This window comes from Taudactylus pleione, unplaced genomic scaffold (assembly GCF_031769625.1).
Source record: "Taudactylus pleione unplaced genomic scaffold, aTauple2 ptg000139l, whole genome shotgun sequence".
Classification (NCBI taxonomy): Eukaryota; Metazoa; Chordata; class Amphibia; order Anura; family Myobatrachidae; genus Taudactylus; species Taudactylus pleione.
This window is the reverse complement of record NW_028284541.1, coordinates 5,665,302-5,681,192: the sequence shown is the minus strand read 5'-3', so window position 1 is coordinate 5,681,192 and position 15,891 is coordinate 5,665,302. Positions and strand designations below refer to the sequence as shown.

The 15,891-nt window shown below is 45.4% G+C and overlaps 1 protein-coding gene across 1 annotated transcript in view; it reads right to left on the bottom strand.

Annotated features, from left to right (window-relative positions):
• Positions 1–6,164: 6,164 nt before the first annotated feature.
• MNAT1 (MNAT1 component of CDK activating kinase) overlaps positions 6,165–15,891 on the bottom strand; it is a 216,797-nt gene continuing 207,070 nt past the window's right edge. The window contains exon 8 of the mRNA XM_088473767.1: positions 6,165–6,620. Coding sequence (XP_088329893.1) covers positions 6,500–6,620 — 121 coding nt within the window. The 3' untranslated portion in view covers positions 6,165–6,499. The remainder of the gene's footprint in view (positions 6,621–15,891) is intronic.

The following is a 15,891-nucleotide window of genomic DNA, read 5'->3' as shown; positions in this document are numbered from 1 at the left end:
GCATGATGGGGATAACAGCAGGACTGAGGGCATGATGGGGATAACAGCAGGACTGAGGGCATGATGGGGATAACAGCAGGACTGAGGGCATGATGGGGATAATAGCAGGACTGAGGGCATGATGGGGATAAAAGCAGGACTGAGGCCATGATGGGGATAACAGCAGGACTGAGGCCATGATGGGGATAACAGCAGGACTGAGGGCATGATGTGGATAAAAGCAGCACTGAGGGCGTGATGGGGATAACAGCAGGACTGAGGGCGTGATGGGGATAACAGCAGGACTGAGGGCGTGATGGGAATAACAGCAGGACTGAGGGCGTGATGGGGATAAAAGCAGGACTGAGGGCGTGATGGGGATAACAGCAGGACTGAGGGCATGATGGGGATAATAGCAGGACTGAGGACATGATGGGGATAACAGCAGGACTGAGGGCATGATGGGGATAATAGCAGGACTGAGGGCATGATGGGGATAATAGCAGGACTGAGAGCATGGTGGGGATAATAGCAGGACTGAGGACATGATGGGGATAAAAGCAGGACTGAGGGCATGATGGGGATAACAGCAGGACTGAGGGCATGATGGGGATAATAGCAGGACTGAGGGCATGATGGGGATAATAGCAGGACTGAGGGCATGATGGGGATAAAAGCAGGACTGAGGGCATGATGGGGATAAAAGCAGGACTGAGGGCATGATGGGGATAAAAGCAGGACTGAGGGCATGATGGGGAAAAAAGCAGGACTGAGGGCATGATGGGGCTAAAAGCACTTACCTGTTTATTGAAATTGCTATCAATGTTAATTAAATTAAGCCCTACCCTGAAAATAAGCCTATGGAGTTTTTTTGACCAAAATAAAACAAAAAAAAAAACCAGTGTCTTATTATCGGGGAAACACGGTCGTAAAACACCTGACATGTACCTTAGTGTGTGGGTACTGTGGGAGACAGAGGCTTGGTAATGTGGGAATATATTAATGGGACTTGTGATAGGAGCGGTAAGGTGATGTGAGAAACACAATGGAGGAAAGCTTGTAAGACACAGGGCCTGATGGGTCGTAAGGGCTAAGACGCACGCAGTCTGACAATTTTCGCGAAGTATCCCCTGCGATGGGGAATGATATGACAGTGTGTACGCAGACCCATCGCAGAGCGATTGGCAGGAAGTGCTGTTTGTGGGTGGTGATGAGGGGTGGTGGAGAGGACGCAGGCGTGCCAGTGCGTTTGAACGCTGTTACAGGGATGTGCATAATTAACCCCCTGCGACTGTATACGCAGCCTGAGCTCTAGATACCGACAAGAAGTTTATCAGTTTGTGAGTGAGGGCTGACCTGCCTTAATTCTGCGTGAGGCTCCGATGCTACCGATGTTTTCAGACTTGCAAGGTATTACGGATGTGAGTAAAGGGTAGCGGGCGTCTTTATGCTGTGCTGCGATCACAGTCATTTGCATAATATAGCAGTAGAACTGCGTACACACTTGCTGTCGCGATCGCATTCCTTGCTGAATCAGGCCCACAGACCGATAATGGAAGGACAGTACAAATGACAGGTTTCTACTAGTTTTATCCAACTTATGATTTATTTATTTTTTTTAGTAGTATATTTATCTTGTCCTCCATTACTCATAACCAGCACTTTGTATCTATAGGTACTTCCTGAGCAATGTGATAGTAACCAATGGACTAAATATATACAGAATGTAAATAGGGATATTAGAGGTGTTTCGTAACCATGTATTTTATATGGGGGTATTATTCTGTATTATACATAAATTCCATTAGGGAAATAATAATAAAAAAAAAAACAATTGTTCTTAACACACAAATGCACAGTAGCGTAGAATAGCGCCCAGGCCCGCAATAACAGACACTTGTGGAAGCATTCCCCCCCGCCGCCTCTTACATCTTCCTTGCTGGGACTGGTCCATGGAAGTATTATCATATAACGCTATCATCCCTGAAGGACTGTTCTCTGTATACCATAATCTCTTTATCTCTCTGTGGTAGTGAGGAAGCCCACCATCCCACAACCCTCTAAGCGTATATAGGACTGAACTGTCCTGGACCTATTTAGATTTGATTCCATCATCCAGTCCCAGTTTCTGCAGCCACTACATTCACATTAGTTGAAACAGCTATTAAGCCATACAATGTGCACTGCTGGTAAAGGCTGAGGACAGGTTGTTAAACCAGCGACCGTCTATGTATCTTTTTAAATTTACATTAACAGTGTGTCAAATGCATACAGATATTATTGTAACTGCTGGTGGAGGGCAGTTAGTACACAAATGTGAGCAAGGACTAACATATATTATGTAACTGGCAAGTTCACGTGCGTATAAACAAGATACTAATACAGCATCATTTTTATATTACTAGACACAAATACATTTATACAGATGACATTTTTAAACTTTTTTTTCTTTCTTTGAAGCAGAAAGAAACCTTAGGGGTCTATGTACTAAGCAGTGTTAGGAGAGAGAGTGAAAAGTGGTAAGAAAGTGATAAGGTGCCAGGAAATCAGCTCCCAACTGCCATCTCACAGGTTGTTTGAAAAACGACAGTTGGGAGCTGATTGGCTGGGACCTTATCACTTTCTTATCACTCTCGTCTCCTAACACTGCTTAGTAAATAGACCCCTACATTTTGCAGGATGTACTCTATGAAGGTAACATATTCATTGCGGGCCAGTTGTATGATTCTTTATTATTACATATTTTTTCTTTGCTATATACTCTAACAGGACTTTAACACACATGGGGGAGATGTACTAAGCTATGAAAAGTGATAAATGACCAGCCACTCAGCTCTCAACTATCATGTTACAGGCTGTGTTTGAAAAATGAAAGTTGGAAGCAGAGTTTATCACTTTTCAGAGCTTAGTACATCTGGCCCATGGTGTTAAGTGCAATTACCTCAACCATAGGCATATTTAGCAATAGTTCCATGAGCACAGAAAATAATTTCCAGCATAATTTACACAATGAAAGTCAAAATCTTGCTATTTGCTATGGGTCACAAAACTAAATATAAAGTGTGGTCATTCATAGTATGGTCCAAAATTGTAGTGCGGGAGCCCATAAGAACCACTGGCTCACATGATACTGTGAATTGTAACTAATATAAGAGATTGGTGTCAGTTTGGATTTTAGGTCCGATTTGTGACTGAAGAAAGAAGTTTCCATGTAAATGCTGTGATGGACAGTAATATTGGAATATGTCTTCTTGAACATAGACATTTGTGCATGAATCCTAGTGAAGAGAGACTGATATAGGGGAACGGAATGTAGATTACAGAGCTGCTAAACCTGCATTTATTGATTATAGTATGGACTGTTAAGATGCCTGGAGGATTGGAATTTGGGAAACAATGCCATAGGGCAGTGATGGCGAACCTTTTAGAGACCAAGTGCCCAAACTGCAACCCAAAACCCACTTATTTATCGCAAAGTGCCAACACGTCAAATTAACCTGAATACTGAGGTTTTCCCCATCGTTATGCCCCAGTTCGTGTTCTACAATATAGTTATGCCCCAAATCATATAATGCCCCATAGTTGTGCCCCCGGAATAGGTATGAAATACCGGCAGCTATTTAGCCGCCGGATCAAATCCTGACAGGAGAAGCCCGACAGGACAAGATGCCGACTAGTGCTGGTAAGTACTCTAACCCTCCCCTCTCCCCCACTTAACCCTCCTTTAGTGGTGCTTAACCCTAAAACTCCTGGGGTAGTGCCTAACTCTAAGTCCCCCCAGGGGTTCTTAAACCTAATCCCCCTTCCCGCACTCTAAACCTAATCTGGGGGGGTGCCTGACCCTAACCCCCCCTTCCCTTAGCCTAACCCTAATTCCCCCTGGGAGTCCCTAAAACGCGGCTAAGTGCTAATATAAGACGCCCAGACTTACCTCGTTCCGTCCAGCGTCTGTCTGTCTTCCGACGTCGGGATTTCAATGCCCATCTTAAGTCCACCGTCGGGCTTTAGCAGTCGGGATATAGACCGGCTGCATTTAGTCCGCTGGTCTATTAACTACATCCCTGTTGTACCATAGGAGACCGTACACATTTCATTTTTTCCCTGCATTTAACGAAAATTGTACGGCTTTCTTTTTAATTCTTATTCTACTTTCTCTACATCTCTGCATGTTAAACACAACTGGAAACAAAATGAGATACAATTAAACATTTCCACGTGCATCTGAAATTCCTGTTCCGTCAAATGCTTATTAAAAAGATTGAACAGAGGAGCCCGATTCAGACCCGCTCGCTAGGCAGGCCACCGATGTTTGCAATCTGCGCAGGCATCGCAGTGCGTGTGCCAAACTAGTCCATGCAATCTGGAAGAGTTTGCCCGCTGCGCATAGACAGCATGCTAGAATGAGTGACAGGACATGCCATTTGTGGGTGCTGACGGGTTGATCTATGGAAACGGGAGAGTGGCGGTGCGAACACAGATGTGCCTGAGCATCTTAACGCCGTTTAAAGAGGTGTGCATAATGAAGACACAGCGTCATAGTATACGTCACATGGTTGAAATTCACACTGAAGCACACTTGCAGTGCTTGCGGTAGGGTATGGTCAGCCACAAGTGCTGCGATCGCTTCCGATGGTACTCGATGTTACCGATGGTTGCATACACATCTTGGAGATGACGTGCATAAGTGGGCATCTTAAGACAGGCTGGTGGGCGTCTGTGATCGCACGCCAAGACATAGTGGGCGTGCTAATGCCTTGCTGTGCGATCGCGGATTTGCATACTTTCACTGCGTGCGAATGCATCTAGCGAGCGGGTCTGAATCGAGCATAGAGTTGTAATTTAATTGTGGGTACACACTATACGATGGTTGTTGCAATCCATCTCGGATCGCAAGATCGGGCAATATATCGTATGGTTGTGTACTCAGCTTAAGTCTGTCTGGGGAGGAATTGGTATGTTATACTGCCGGACCTAAGCCCAGCGGATGAAATACTGACGCCGGAAGGCCGGCAGATGGAGATACCGACAGGGTAAGTATTAACCCCCAAACACCCCCTTAATTGTGTCTAAGCCTAACCTCCCCCCAGGGGTGCCTAAACCTAACCCCCCCCTCCCCGTACCCTAAACCTATCCTCCCGGGGGGGGAGGGGGTGCCTAACCCTAACCTCACCTTTCCCCTAGCCCAGTGGTGGCGATCCTATGGCACGCGTATGACAGAGGGGGCACTCAGAGCCCTCTCTGTGGGCACGCTCCGTCACCCCAGCACAGTGCGGGGCCAGGCTGCTCCCCTCCGCACACCTAAAGACATCCAGCTAGAAATCTACAAAGCACAGCTGAGGGAAGCAGCACACGAGGTGACAACTGTCTACGGAATATGTTGGTGGTCTCGGGTTGTGTGTGCTACGGGGTCGGAGGCTAACCACAGGGTCCCTTCCTCTGCCATACAGGAGCGGATAATGAATATCTCTGTTTATCCATAAGAGTAATTACACGCCCTCTAATAGAATTGGTGAATAGTGCTCTCCCTCTGCTGTATAGCAAAAAAACCCCAATAAAACGCTCTGCAATAGTGACAACAAAGTGCTTCGCGTTCAAGCAATGCAGCTCACTCTAGGCCCGATTCCGAGTGCACGCTAATGCAAACGCTCGCCATCCTCACGGATCGCAGTTGTTAAAATATGCTAATGCCTTCCAAGGCACAGCCGAGCATAGGGACGCCCACTGCTGCCTTCTTATATCCGACCGATTACAAGCAACAGCGTAAACATCAGCACGTATCAGGCAGTCACGCAACATGTAAGGCAAATCTAACTAGCTGCAAACAGTGCGGCTCTCCTGACACGCAGAGCGCGCTCATGCTGTGAAGGAGAACGCGATGGCTAATTTATGCACGCCCATGAAACAGCGTTTAAATGGTCAGATAGGCGTTTTTCTGACCAACCCCCAGTTTCCACCTCCAAACGCTGACTAGCTGTCACTCACTATGCGAGTGGTTCCTATGTGCAAGAATAATCGCAAAGCTATCGCTGCACAGTGCGGCATTCTCTCAGGCGCAATAGCGAGCAATCGCTCGTTCTGCGAAAATAATCGCCATTACGTACTACTCGGAATCAGACCCTCGGTGTCTAATGCTCTACAAATATTTATTCAACAAAGCCCTGTAAAATAAACGGAAATCCACAAACTAATAAAACTTGGCTTTATTTAAAAATAAACAGAAAAATGTACAACTTCTTAGAGAAATCCCAGTGATATAAATGGAATTATTCATTGCTTCCATCAGACGTGACTTGTTGTTTCAGTTGCTGTCGGCGGTGTTATAGAAGCAAAATAAATGTATTGGAATTAAGGCTGTTCTCTCTTTCTCTCCGAAAAAACACTTCCCGTCAAACACAGCTGTCTTTATTAACGTGCACAGCAGCCTAGGTATGGTGCACATGGCAGTAATTTTACCAGATTGGCTTGTGCTAGATGCTGGTCCGGTGCCAGCGTGCGTTCCATCCAGACTGGGGTATGGGAGTTAATGTGGCAGCCAGAACAGCCCGCTGAAAGCATCCTGCAGTGCCCTGTGGCATGCAAGGGAGGAAGTATAGCCTCCAGCTAGATCCTGTGGGGAAGCGGCCCGTACATGGTTTAGATACCTGGAACAAAGGAGAACATTGTTTTAGCAACAAAACCTATAAATAAAATGCTAATTCATTTTACAGGGGCTATCCAGATGTGTACGATTCAGATTCCCCAGTATAACTTGTTACCTCTAGTATTGAACAGATACATAAATAGGTTATAACTTTAAGACAAAAAAATTAAATAAATAAAACAACTTCTTGGGAAGCCAGTGATTCATATATCTGATTAGAAGCCTATTAGACTACTGTTATGCTTTAATGCTTTACATCTTGGCATAGTGAAGCTTTGGGTAATGTTGAGTCATTAACATTGCTTCATAGAACAAACAGACTTTCAATGTGTATGATTCTTTCTGGGGTAGCACCAAGAAACTTAAAACAGATGCGTTTCTGGCAGGAGCCAGGGGGGAAAAAAAATCCAAGACCACCAGTAAAACACCTTGGATGGTTTAATACTGTGTTGATGCCATCATGCTTGGAAAGGGACATCCCAAACAGGAATTTAAATTATGAAGTGTTAAGTCTCCTGCGGTTATATTGCTTCACCTGTGTTTCATTTGGCCACCTTAGAGATCCTGAAAGTGAATTTATGCTGATCTAACCTGTGGCAACCACCATTTAAAAGGACAACACTATTTCCATGAAATATTAAACATGAACGTAAAACGTACTACTCAAACTAACCCGGGCCTTCCATTACAGCTTTCTTCAAAAGTAATGTGTGATGGAGTACACCCCACTGCTCTGATGTTTATATAGCACAAAAAGCTCAAATAGCAAAGCTTGGCATGTCTGTTATTCCTCCTTCAACCTTGCAGTAACCATATAGATTGTTTCTGTTGCTGTTGAGACAAGCCTCATAAGTCGCTCACATTCTATATGTATTCAAGGAAGCCTGAGATGGCGACTTGCACAAAGATATTTCATATTTAGCAGGTTATACACAATCCATCTTCATGGATTGTTCACTACTCCTACACTTATGTAGGGGATCTTACAGTGCCCATGCACATTGATTTCACCGGCCAACAGAGCCATTTATACCCTGGTGGCTGCAATTTTCTATGTGTATCGGACCAAAAACAATTATTGGGATCTCAGAGATTTCCATCTAAGATGGTGTAATTGCCATCAGAGCCAGATCTCAATCCAATAATCCACATCCCTGCCAAATCCACTTTATCACCAGGTCAAGTATTCAATATAGAATAATGTTGGCACTAATATTAAAAAGTTACTCATCCTATTCCCAACCACTAAACTGCACCTCTAGACAGGTTCCATAGTTGCACTGGGATCATCAGTGTCCTCCAATATACACCCCCTAAGGAAGAGGCCTAAGACCATAGTTGCTTATTCTTATAAAGTAGGTCTGTAAGTCTCCTGTATTAGAAGATGTCTTCAACCCCTGAGACAGCAGGCAATTCTTCCACAAGGACACTTACTTGCATGCAAGGTGAATGGGGACATGCCGTGGTAATGCAACTCGTGTCACTAAGCTACATCCACCTCAGTGCACACTGAGTGGGCAGGGACATGATGAGACCATTAGCACATGGGCGTAGCTATAGTGGGTGCAGGGGGTGCCATTGTTATGGGGCCCGGAGGTTTATGGGGCCCGTACCAGTTCATATAGTTATCTACTAAGTTCCCGAAACTGCCTGCTAAGCAGTTGGGTCCAGCGCATTGACCGGGCCTGAAAAGGGGGACTTGTCACTGGCTCTCTCTCCGTCAAGCTCCACACTGATATGATCCATCTCCCATCCTCCTGTCTCACGCTCACAGACACAGCTGAGCTAATCAGTTAGCCCAGCATTAGAGAAGATCTCTACTCAAAGTGGAATTTCTTGCATTAGAAAGCATCTCCCTCAGATAGGAGCTGGATGGTCTCTGCCCCCTGTGTGGCATAATGTGTGCTGGCAGCACTACAAAGTGGCATATTGTGAACTGGGGGAAAAACAATGTAGCATAATATGAAATGGTGGCACTGTTTGGTATAATGTGAACTAGGGCACTTCTATGGGGCCTAAAAGGAACTAGAGCACTATTACTGTACAGGGCATAAAATTAACTAGGGCAGAAAATGACCAACCACTGTGGAGAGTGGACAAATGGAGTGTGACCCATAGCAACCAATCAGATCCTAGCTATTATGGTATAGAACATATTAAATAAATGGTAGCTGGAATCTGATTGTTGCTTAGGGCAATACCTCTAATTTCTCTCTTCAGAAGGTTAGATACATATCCCCCATGGTCCTTTTCCACAGATATATTCATATTATATCACAGGCAGAAAAAAAATACATGGGAAATGTTACTAAATACAGTGTGTACTGGAGAAAGTGTGATATTTTGTTTTCTCAAACACCACCTACACCCCATGTATAACATGCCAGCCAAACATTTCCTACTGCGGTACAGGTTAAAAAATTTCAAACTATTACAAAAAAAAAACACAACCAACATTAATTCCTTATGAATACCTGCCAACGGCCTCTTACCAGGGCCCCAGGAATTTCCTCTGTGAAAAAGAAGAAACCCATTTTTTCCTTTTACTAGAGCAGACCGCATAAAAATAACGTCTTTTATTGCTCTAAACCTCAACTTAATAGTGATTGTTTCTGTAAATTCTATATTGATATAAAGCTACTTTCTGCAACCGCATAAGTTGTGGACGGTGCCTTGCTGCCATTTTCCTTTTATAATGCCTGAGATGATCTTGGGGTGTGACTAGGTAAAAGCTAATTCTTTATAGCCAGGATTTAATGATATCGACCTTTGTAAAAACATTATGTACATATGCAGTGGGATTTTATAGGTGGCGTATGGTAAATGTACACTGGAGGGTATTTCATAGGTTAATACATTTTAGTCCTAATTTTAGATAAATTTTAACAGCATTTAATGAAATACGAAACTACAAACGTGCAAAGTGATAGCACTGAATGTGTCGTCGTATTTTACAAAATAGTGTTAGGAAGCAACACACACACACACACACACACACACACACACACACACACACACACACACACAGGGGAAGCTGCTAAATAAAGTTTGACAGGACATAATTTTCAAGTGAATTAACTTCCACCTTGCAGTCTCTTACTGTTATATAAGTGTCACTTAGACCAAAATGCACTGAGAGCTTTGTAAATAACTCAGCATTGGAGACATGTTGATTGTGAAAACTGATCACCAAATGGTAAGATAGTGAGAGGAGAAAAGTGTTGGTCTGTCAACTGTAGAGCGGCTCACGTGGACCACTGTATAACTGTAATGATCATAGGACAGCATAGATGGTGTAATGATTAGCATTACTGCATCACAGCACTGAGGTCATGGGTTCGATTCCCACCATGGCCCTAACTGTGTGAAGTTTGTATATTCTCCCTATGCTTGTGTGGGTTTCCTCCCACTCTCCAAAAATATACTGCTAGGTTAATTGACCCCCAACACAAATTAACCCGTGTGTGTGTGCGCATGTGATAAGGAACAGAGTGTAAGCTCCACTGGGGCAGGGACTGATGTGAATGGCCAAATATTCTCTGTAAAGCGCTGCGGAATATGTGTGCGCTATATATATATAACTGGTAATAAATAATAATAAATAGAGCAGGAAAGCTGTAACCTAAGAATTCCATAAAATGCTTCAACTATAACATCCTGCAGAGTTATCCTGTAACTTCAATATATTCTGCAGCGATATAATCAGACCCTTCAGAATGACCCTTTCCACTAGGTCCAAAATGCTCTGCTCCCGGATTTCCCAGTTTATTTACAACGCTCATACTTTACCCACTCACCCGACCACGAGCGTCTTCTCAGCGGCAAGGGGTCACGGCAAGTGCCCTGGCTCCCACTGTGCATGAAGGAGACAGGCCAGTCAATCTCAATTATTAAATAGATTGTAGTCACCTGTGTTAACCAAATTAATTGATGAGCAGAGCATTTTGAACCTGGTACAGGGGGTCATGTTGCAGGATTGGCGATGTACAATCCAATAAATTAATTTCAGGCACATCAACTCCTGGTTCAGAGGCGCTTACAATCTAAATGTTCACAGACACTAGAGCTGGGTACACACTGGAGAGAAGTCGGGCTGATTTGCCATTTCGTAATGACAAATTGCCTACAACGCTCAGTGTGTACGCTCAATAAACGCACTCCGGCGGCCGTTCAGTCGTTCATTAAAGCTGGGTACACGCTGAGACAACATACGTTGTGACATCAGAATGAATGCCCTTGAACGAGGTAATGAACGACGGAACGATCACTGTCCCGTCCTTCGTTAGCTTACCATAGGTCGTTAGTGATTTTGTCAGGTTTGATGCACAGCACATCACATCGCAGGCAACCAGGGGAGCGCACATATTGAGCGCAAACACTGAGCGACGTAGGCAATTTGTTGTTACGAAACGGCAAATTGTCCCAACATCGCTCCAGTGTGTACCCAGCTTAACTAGTTCAAGTGTGGAAGGGCAATCCCCGTTCAAGGGCATTCGTTCCGCTGTGAGTCGACTCAGTGTGTACCCAGTTTAGGACAGTGAGGGGAAACCTGATGCTCTCCAAGGGCATTTGGGTGGCCTCTGATCTTCAAAAGGGCCACACATTAACCTTAATCTGAGAAAGAGTATTTTATCTATAACAAATCAGCAGGTATTTTAATCTGAGGTATACCAAACAAATAGGACAATTCAGTGTGTGTAGGCAACAGGGACAATTCCATTCTGTTGATGGGCAGTGTTCCTTGGACAACACATTTTCACACTGCTAGATAACAAGAACCCAATCTCATACATCTTGAGATATATCACTGTAAGGTAAAACAGGCTACCGATGCCTGCTCAAATTAAAATGAGATCTCAGCACTGGAGGATATCCCTGCTTTAATGGAAAATTAAACAGAGACAAAAACTCAAACAATATGTCCTATTAAATAACCTGTACTTATACTCTACGAGCTAGGCACAAATAAAATGAACAACGCAACGTTTAGCATAATCTGATTACTCAGGAACTGATAGATAATCACATCAACGTAAACATCTAGGTGCACATATTAAACGCCTGTCTGTGTTTATGTGTATTATTTTAATGGATGATGGGAACCAGGTGCTTCGCCAGGAAGCCTCCTTCCTTGTTACTCCTGCAATCATACTGGGATAAATTAGGATCATGTGCACCATTAGGTAGGCTATACAATGGTCCTACTGCCGGTTACATTCCAATCCTCCCATCATATTGAAAAAATATGGATTTACAGAAAAACATATTTCCCTTGAGTTCTAAGTTCAGCAAAGGAACATCGCCCCTGGAAAGAGCTGGCAGGACGGTAAAATTAGAGAAGGGTAAAGGTCCCGGACTATAATACCTTACAGAGCCCAAGTCACTTTAACGAGTAGATAATTAGTTTTAAGCTGGAGGAGGTATGTTACATTCCACACCCATCCTGTGGAACGTTCTATGCCAAGCTGGTATATACAATTACACTGGTGTACACCAGCGTTAAGGCTGTCTTAGTTTATGGATCTCAACAGGTTCAGCCTTTATGGACAATCCACAGAACACTTTGCAAGCCTTCACTAATTGACACGTAATTAGCCAATTAAACTAGATTGACATGCTAGTGTATATTACACATTGTAAGTAGGGGTGAGCGGGTTCGGATTTTTGAAATCCGAACCCCCCCGAGCCCCCCCGATCCGAGTCAGGCTCGACTTTTCCCGCCTGACTCGGATCTGAAATCGAGGCAAAACGTCATCATCCCGCCTTCCGAGTCTCGCGGGTTTTGGAACCTATATAAGGTACCCGCGTCGGCGCCATTTTCTCACTCGGCTGTGGACAGTGAAAAGGGAGGGTGGGAGTTAGGGCTGGCTGGGCTGTGTAGTGTAGTGAAGTGTAGTGCAGAGTAGTGTTGTGCTGTGCTGTGCTGCGCTGTGCTGCTGTTGTCCACTACTTCAAAGTCCATAGGGGCTGGCTGTGTTGTGCTGTGCTGCTGTTGTTAATAGGGGCTGTGTCCACTACTTCAAAGTCCATAGGGGCTGGCTGGACTGTGTTGTGCAGTCAGTTCTCCATAGGGGCTGTGTCCACTCCAAAGTCCTGTGCAGTGTCCCAGTCCTAAAGGGGTGCTGTAGTGTTGTCCAGGGGGTGCTCTGTCCATCAGGGGTGCTCCCCCCAAGTGCTAAAAAAATAATATTTTTTCTGTGTTTGTGAATTGTGTGCGCAGTAGCCGCACGTGCATCAACAAAGTAGTGCCAAGCGTGCGCCTGTGTCATAAGTAAAGGGCCGGCTGGCTTGACCATTAAAGGGTGCTGTAACCCCCAAAGTACACTCCAGTCCAAACCAAAAAAAAAATTATTTTCTGTGTTTGTGAATTGTGTGCGCAGTAGCCGCACGTGCATCAACAAAGTAGTGCCAAGCGTGCGCCTGTGTCATAAGTAAAGGGCCGGCTGGCTTGACCGTTAAAGGGTGCTGTAACCCCCAAAGTACACTCCAGTCCAAACCAAAAAAAAAATTATTTTCTGTGTTTGTGAATTGTGTGCGCAGTAGCCGCACGTGCATCAACAAAGGAGCAGCGCCAAGCGTGCGCCTGTGTCCCATAAGTAAAAAGCCGGCTGGCTCATTTCTTAAAGGCTGGTGTAACCCACAAAGTGCACTACTCTCCAGCAACAATAAAGAAATATTTTCTGTGTTTAGCCGCACGTATATATCAAATCGATATAACATAAATGGAGGACCAAACTTTCTCCGATAAAAATAAAATAGAGAAAGATCAAGAACCACTTCCTCCTAGTGCTGAAGCTGCTGCCACTAGTCATGACATAGACGATAACATGCCATCAACGTCGTCTGCCAAGGTCGATGCCCAATGTCATAATAGAGGGCACATACAATCCCAAATGACAAAGTTCAGGAAAATGACCTTGAAAAAAACATTTAAATCAGCTGAAGAGAAACGTAAACTTGCCAATATGCCATTTACGACACGGAGTGGCAAGGAACGGCTAAGGTCGATCCCTAGAATGTTCATGACTAGTGGTTCAGCTTCACATGACGATGGAAGCCCTCCTCCCACTAAAAAAATCAAAAGAGTTAAGCTGGCAAAAGCACAGCGAAGAACTGTGCTTTCTAAGAAGATATCACAAATCCCCAAGGAGAGTCCAAGTGTGGTGGTGGTTGTGATGCCTGACCTTCCCAGCACTTGACGGGAAGAGGTGGCTCTTTCCACCATTTGCACGCCCCCTGCAAGTGCTGAAAGGAGCACCCACAGTCCACTTGCTGATATGCAAATTGAAGATGTCACTGTTGAAGTACAACAGGATGAGGATACTGGTGTAGCTGGCGCTGAGGAGGAAGTTGGCGAGGAGGATTCTGATGGTGATGTGGTTTGTTTAAATCAGGCTCCGGGGGAGACAGTTGTTGTCCGTGGGATGAAAAAGCCCATCACGGTCATGCCTGGGCAGAAGACCAAACATTCCACCTCTTTGGTCTGGCAATATTTCTATCCAAATCCGGACAACAACTGTCTTGCCATATGTACCTTATGTAAAGGTGGAATAAGTAGGAGTAGGGACGTTAACCACCTAGGAACATCCTCCCTTATACGGCACCTGCAGCACGTTCATAATAAGTTACTGTCAAGTTCAGAAACTTTGGCTAAGACCGTAAGCAGTCCAGGGACACCTAAATCCCGTTGTCCTGTTGTATCCAAGCGCCTGCAAACCACACCGTCAACTCCCTCCTCGTCAATTTCCTCCTTAGTCAGGATCGGAAGTAGTCCTGCAGGCCATGTCACTGACATGACTGACTCTCCTATCCCGGATTCCTCCGGAGGATCCTGCATTGCTACGCCTCCTGCTGCCGCTGCTGCTGCTGGGAGTCGTTCATCATCCCAGAGAGGAAGTAGGAACACCACTACTTTTACTAAACAATTGACCCTCCAACAGTCCTTAGCGAGGAGGATGAAGTACGACAGCAGTCATCCTGAAGCAAAACGTATAACTGAGGCCTTGACTGCTATGTTGGTGTTAGACGTGCGTCCGGTATCCGCCATTAGTGCAGTGGGATTTAGACATTTGCTAGAGGTAGTGTGTCCCCGGTTCCAAATCCCATCTAGATTCCACTTCACTAGGCAGGAGATACCGGGACTGTACAGAAACGTCAGAAAAAGTGTCCTCAGTGTCCTGAAAAATGCCGTTGTACCCAATGTCCACTTAACCACGGACATGTGGACAAGTGGAACAGGGCAGACTAAGGACTATATGACTGTGACAGCCCACTGGGTAGATGTATCACCTTACGCAGCAACAGCAGCAGCATCACCAGTCGCAGCATCTCAGAAACGCCAGCTCGTTCCAAGGCAGGCTACGCTGTGTATCACCGGTTTCAGTAAGAGGCACACCGCCGACAACCTCTTAGAGAAACTGAGGGAAATCATCGCCCAGTGGCTTACCCCACTTAGACTCTCCTGGGGATTTGTGATATCTGACAACGCCACCAATATTGTGCGGGCATTACATCTGGGCAAATTCCAGCACGTCCCATGTTTTGCTCACACAATAAACTTGGTGGTGCAGAATTTTCTGAAAAGCGACAGGGGCGTGCAGGAGACGCTTTGGGTGGCCCGAAAAATTTCAGGCCACTTTCGCCATTCAGCGACTGCGTGCCGAAGACTGGAGCGCCAGCAAACACTCTTGAACCTGCCCCGCCATCACCTGAAGCAAGAGGTTGTGACGCGGTGGAACTCAACCCTCTATATGCTTCAGAGGATGGAGGAGCAGCAAAAGGCCATTCAAGCCTATACATCCACCTATGACATAGCAAAAGGAGGGGGTATGCACCTGACTCAAGCGCAGTGGAGAATGATTTCCGTGTTGTGCAAGGTTCTCCAGCCCTTTGAACTTGCCACACGTGAAGTCAGTTCAGACACTGCCAGCTTGAGGCAGGTCATTCCCCTCATCAGGCTTTTGCAGAAGCAGCTGGAGAAAGTGAAGGAGGAGCTAAGATGGAGCGATTCCGCTCGGCATGTGGGACTTGTGGATGAAGCCCTTCATTCGCTTTGCCAGGATTCCAGGGTGGTCAATCTGTTGAAATCAGACCACTACATTTTGGCCACCGTGCTCGATCCTAGGTTTAAAGCCTATGTGGTGTCTCTCTTCCGGCCGACACAAGCCTGCAGAGGTGCAAAGACCTGCTGGTGAACACACTGTCAGCTGAAGCGGAACGTGACACGTCAACAGCTCCTTCTTCATTTTCTCCTGCAACTGGGGCTGCCAGGA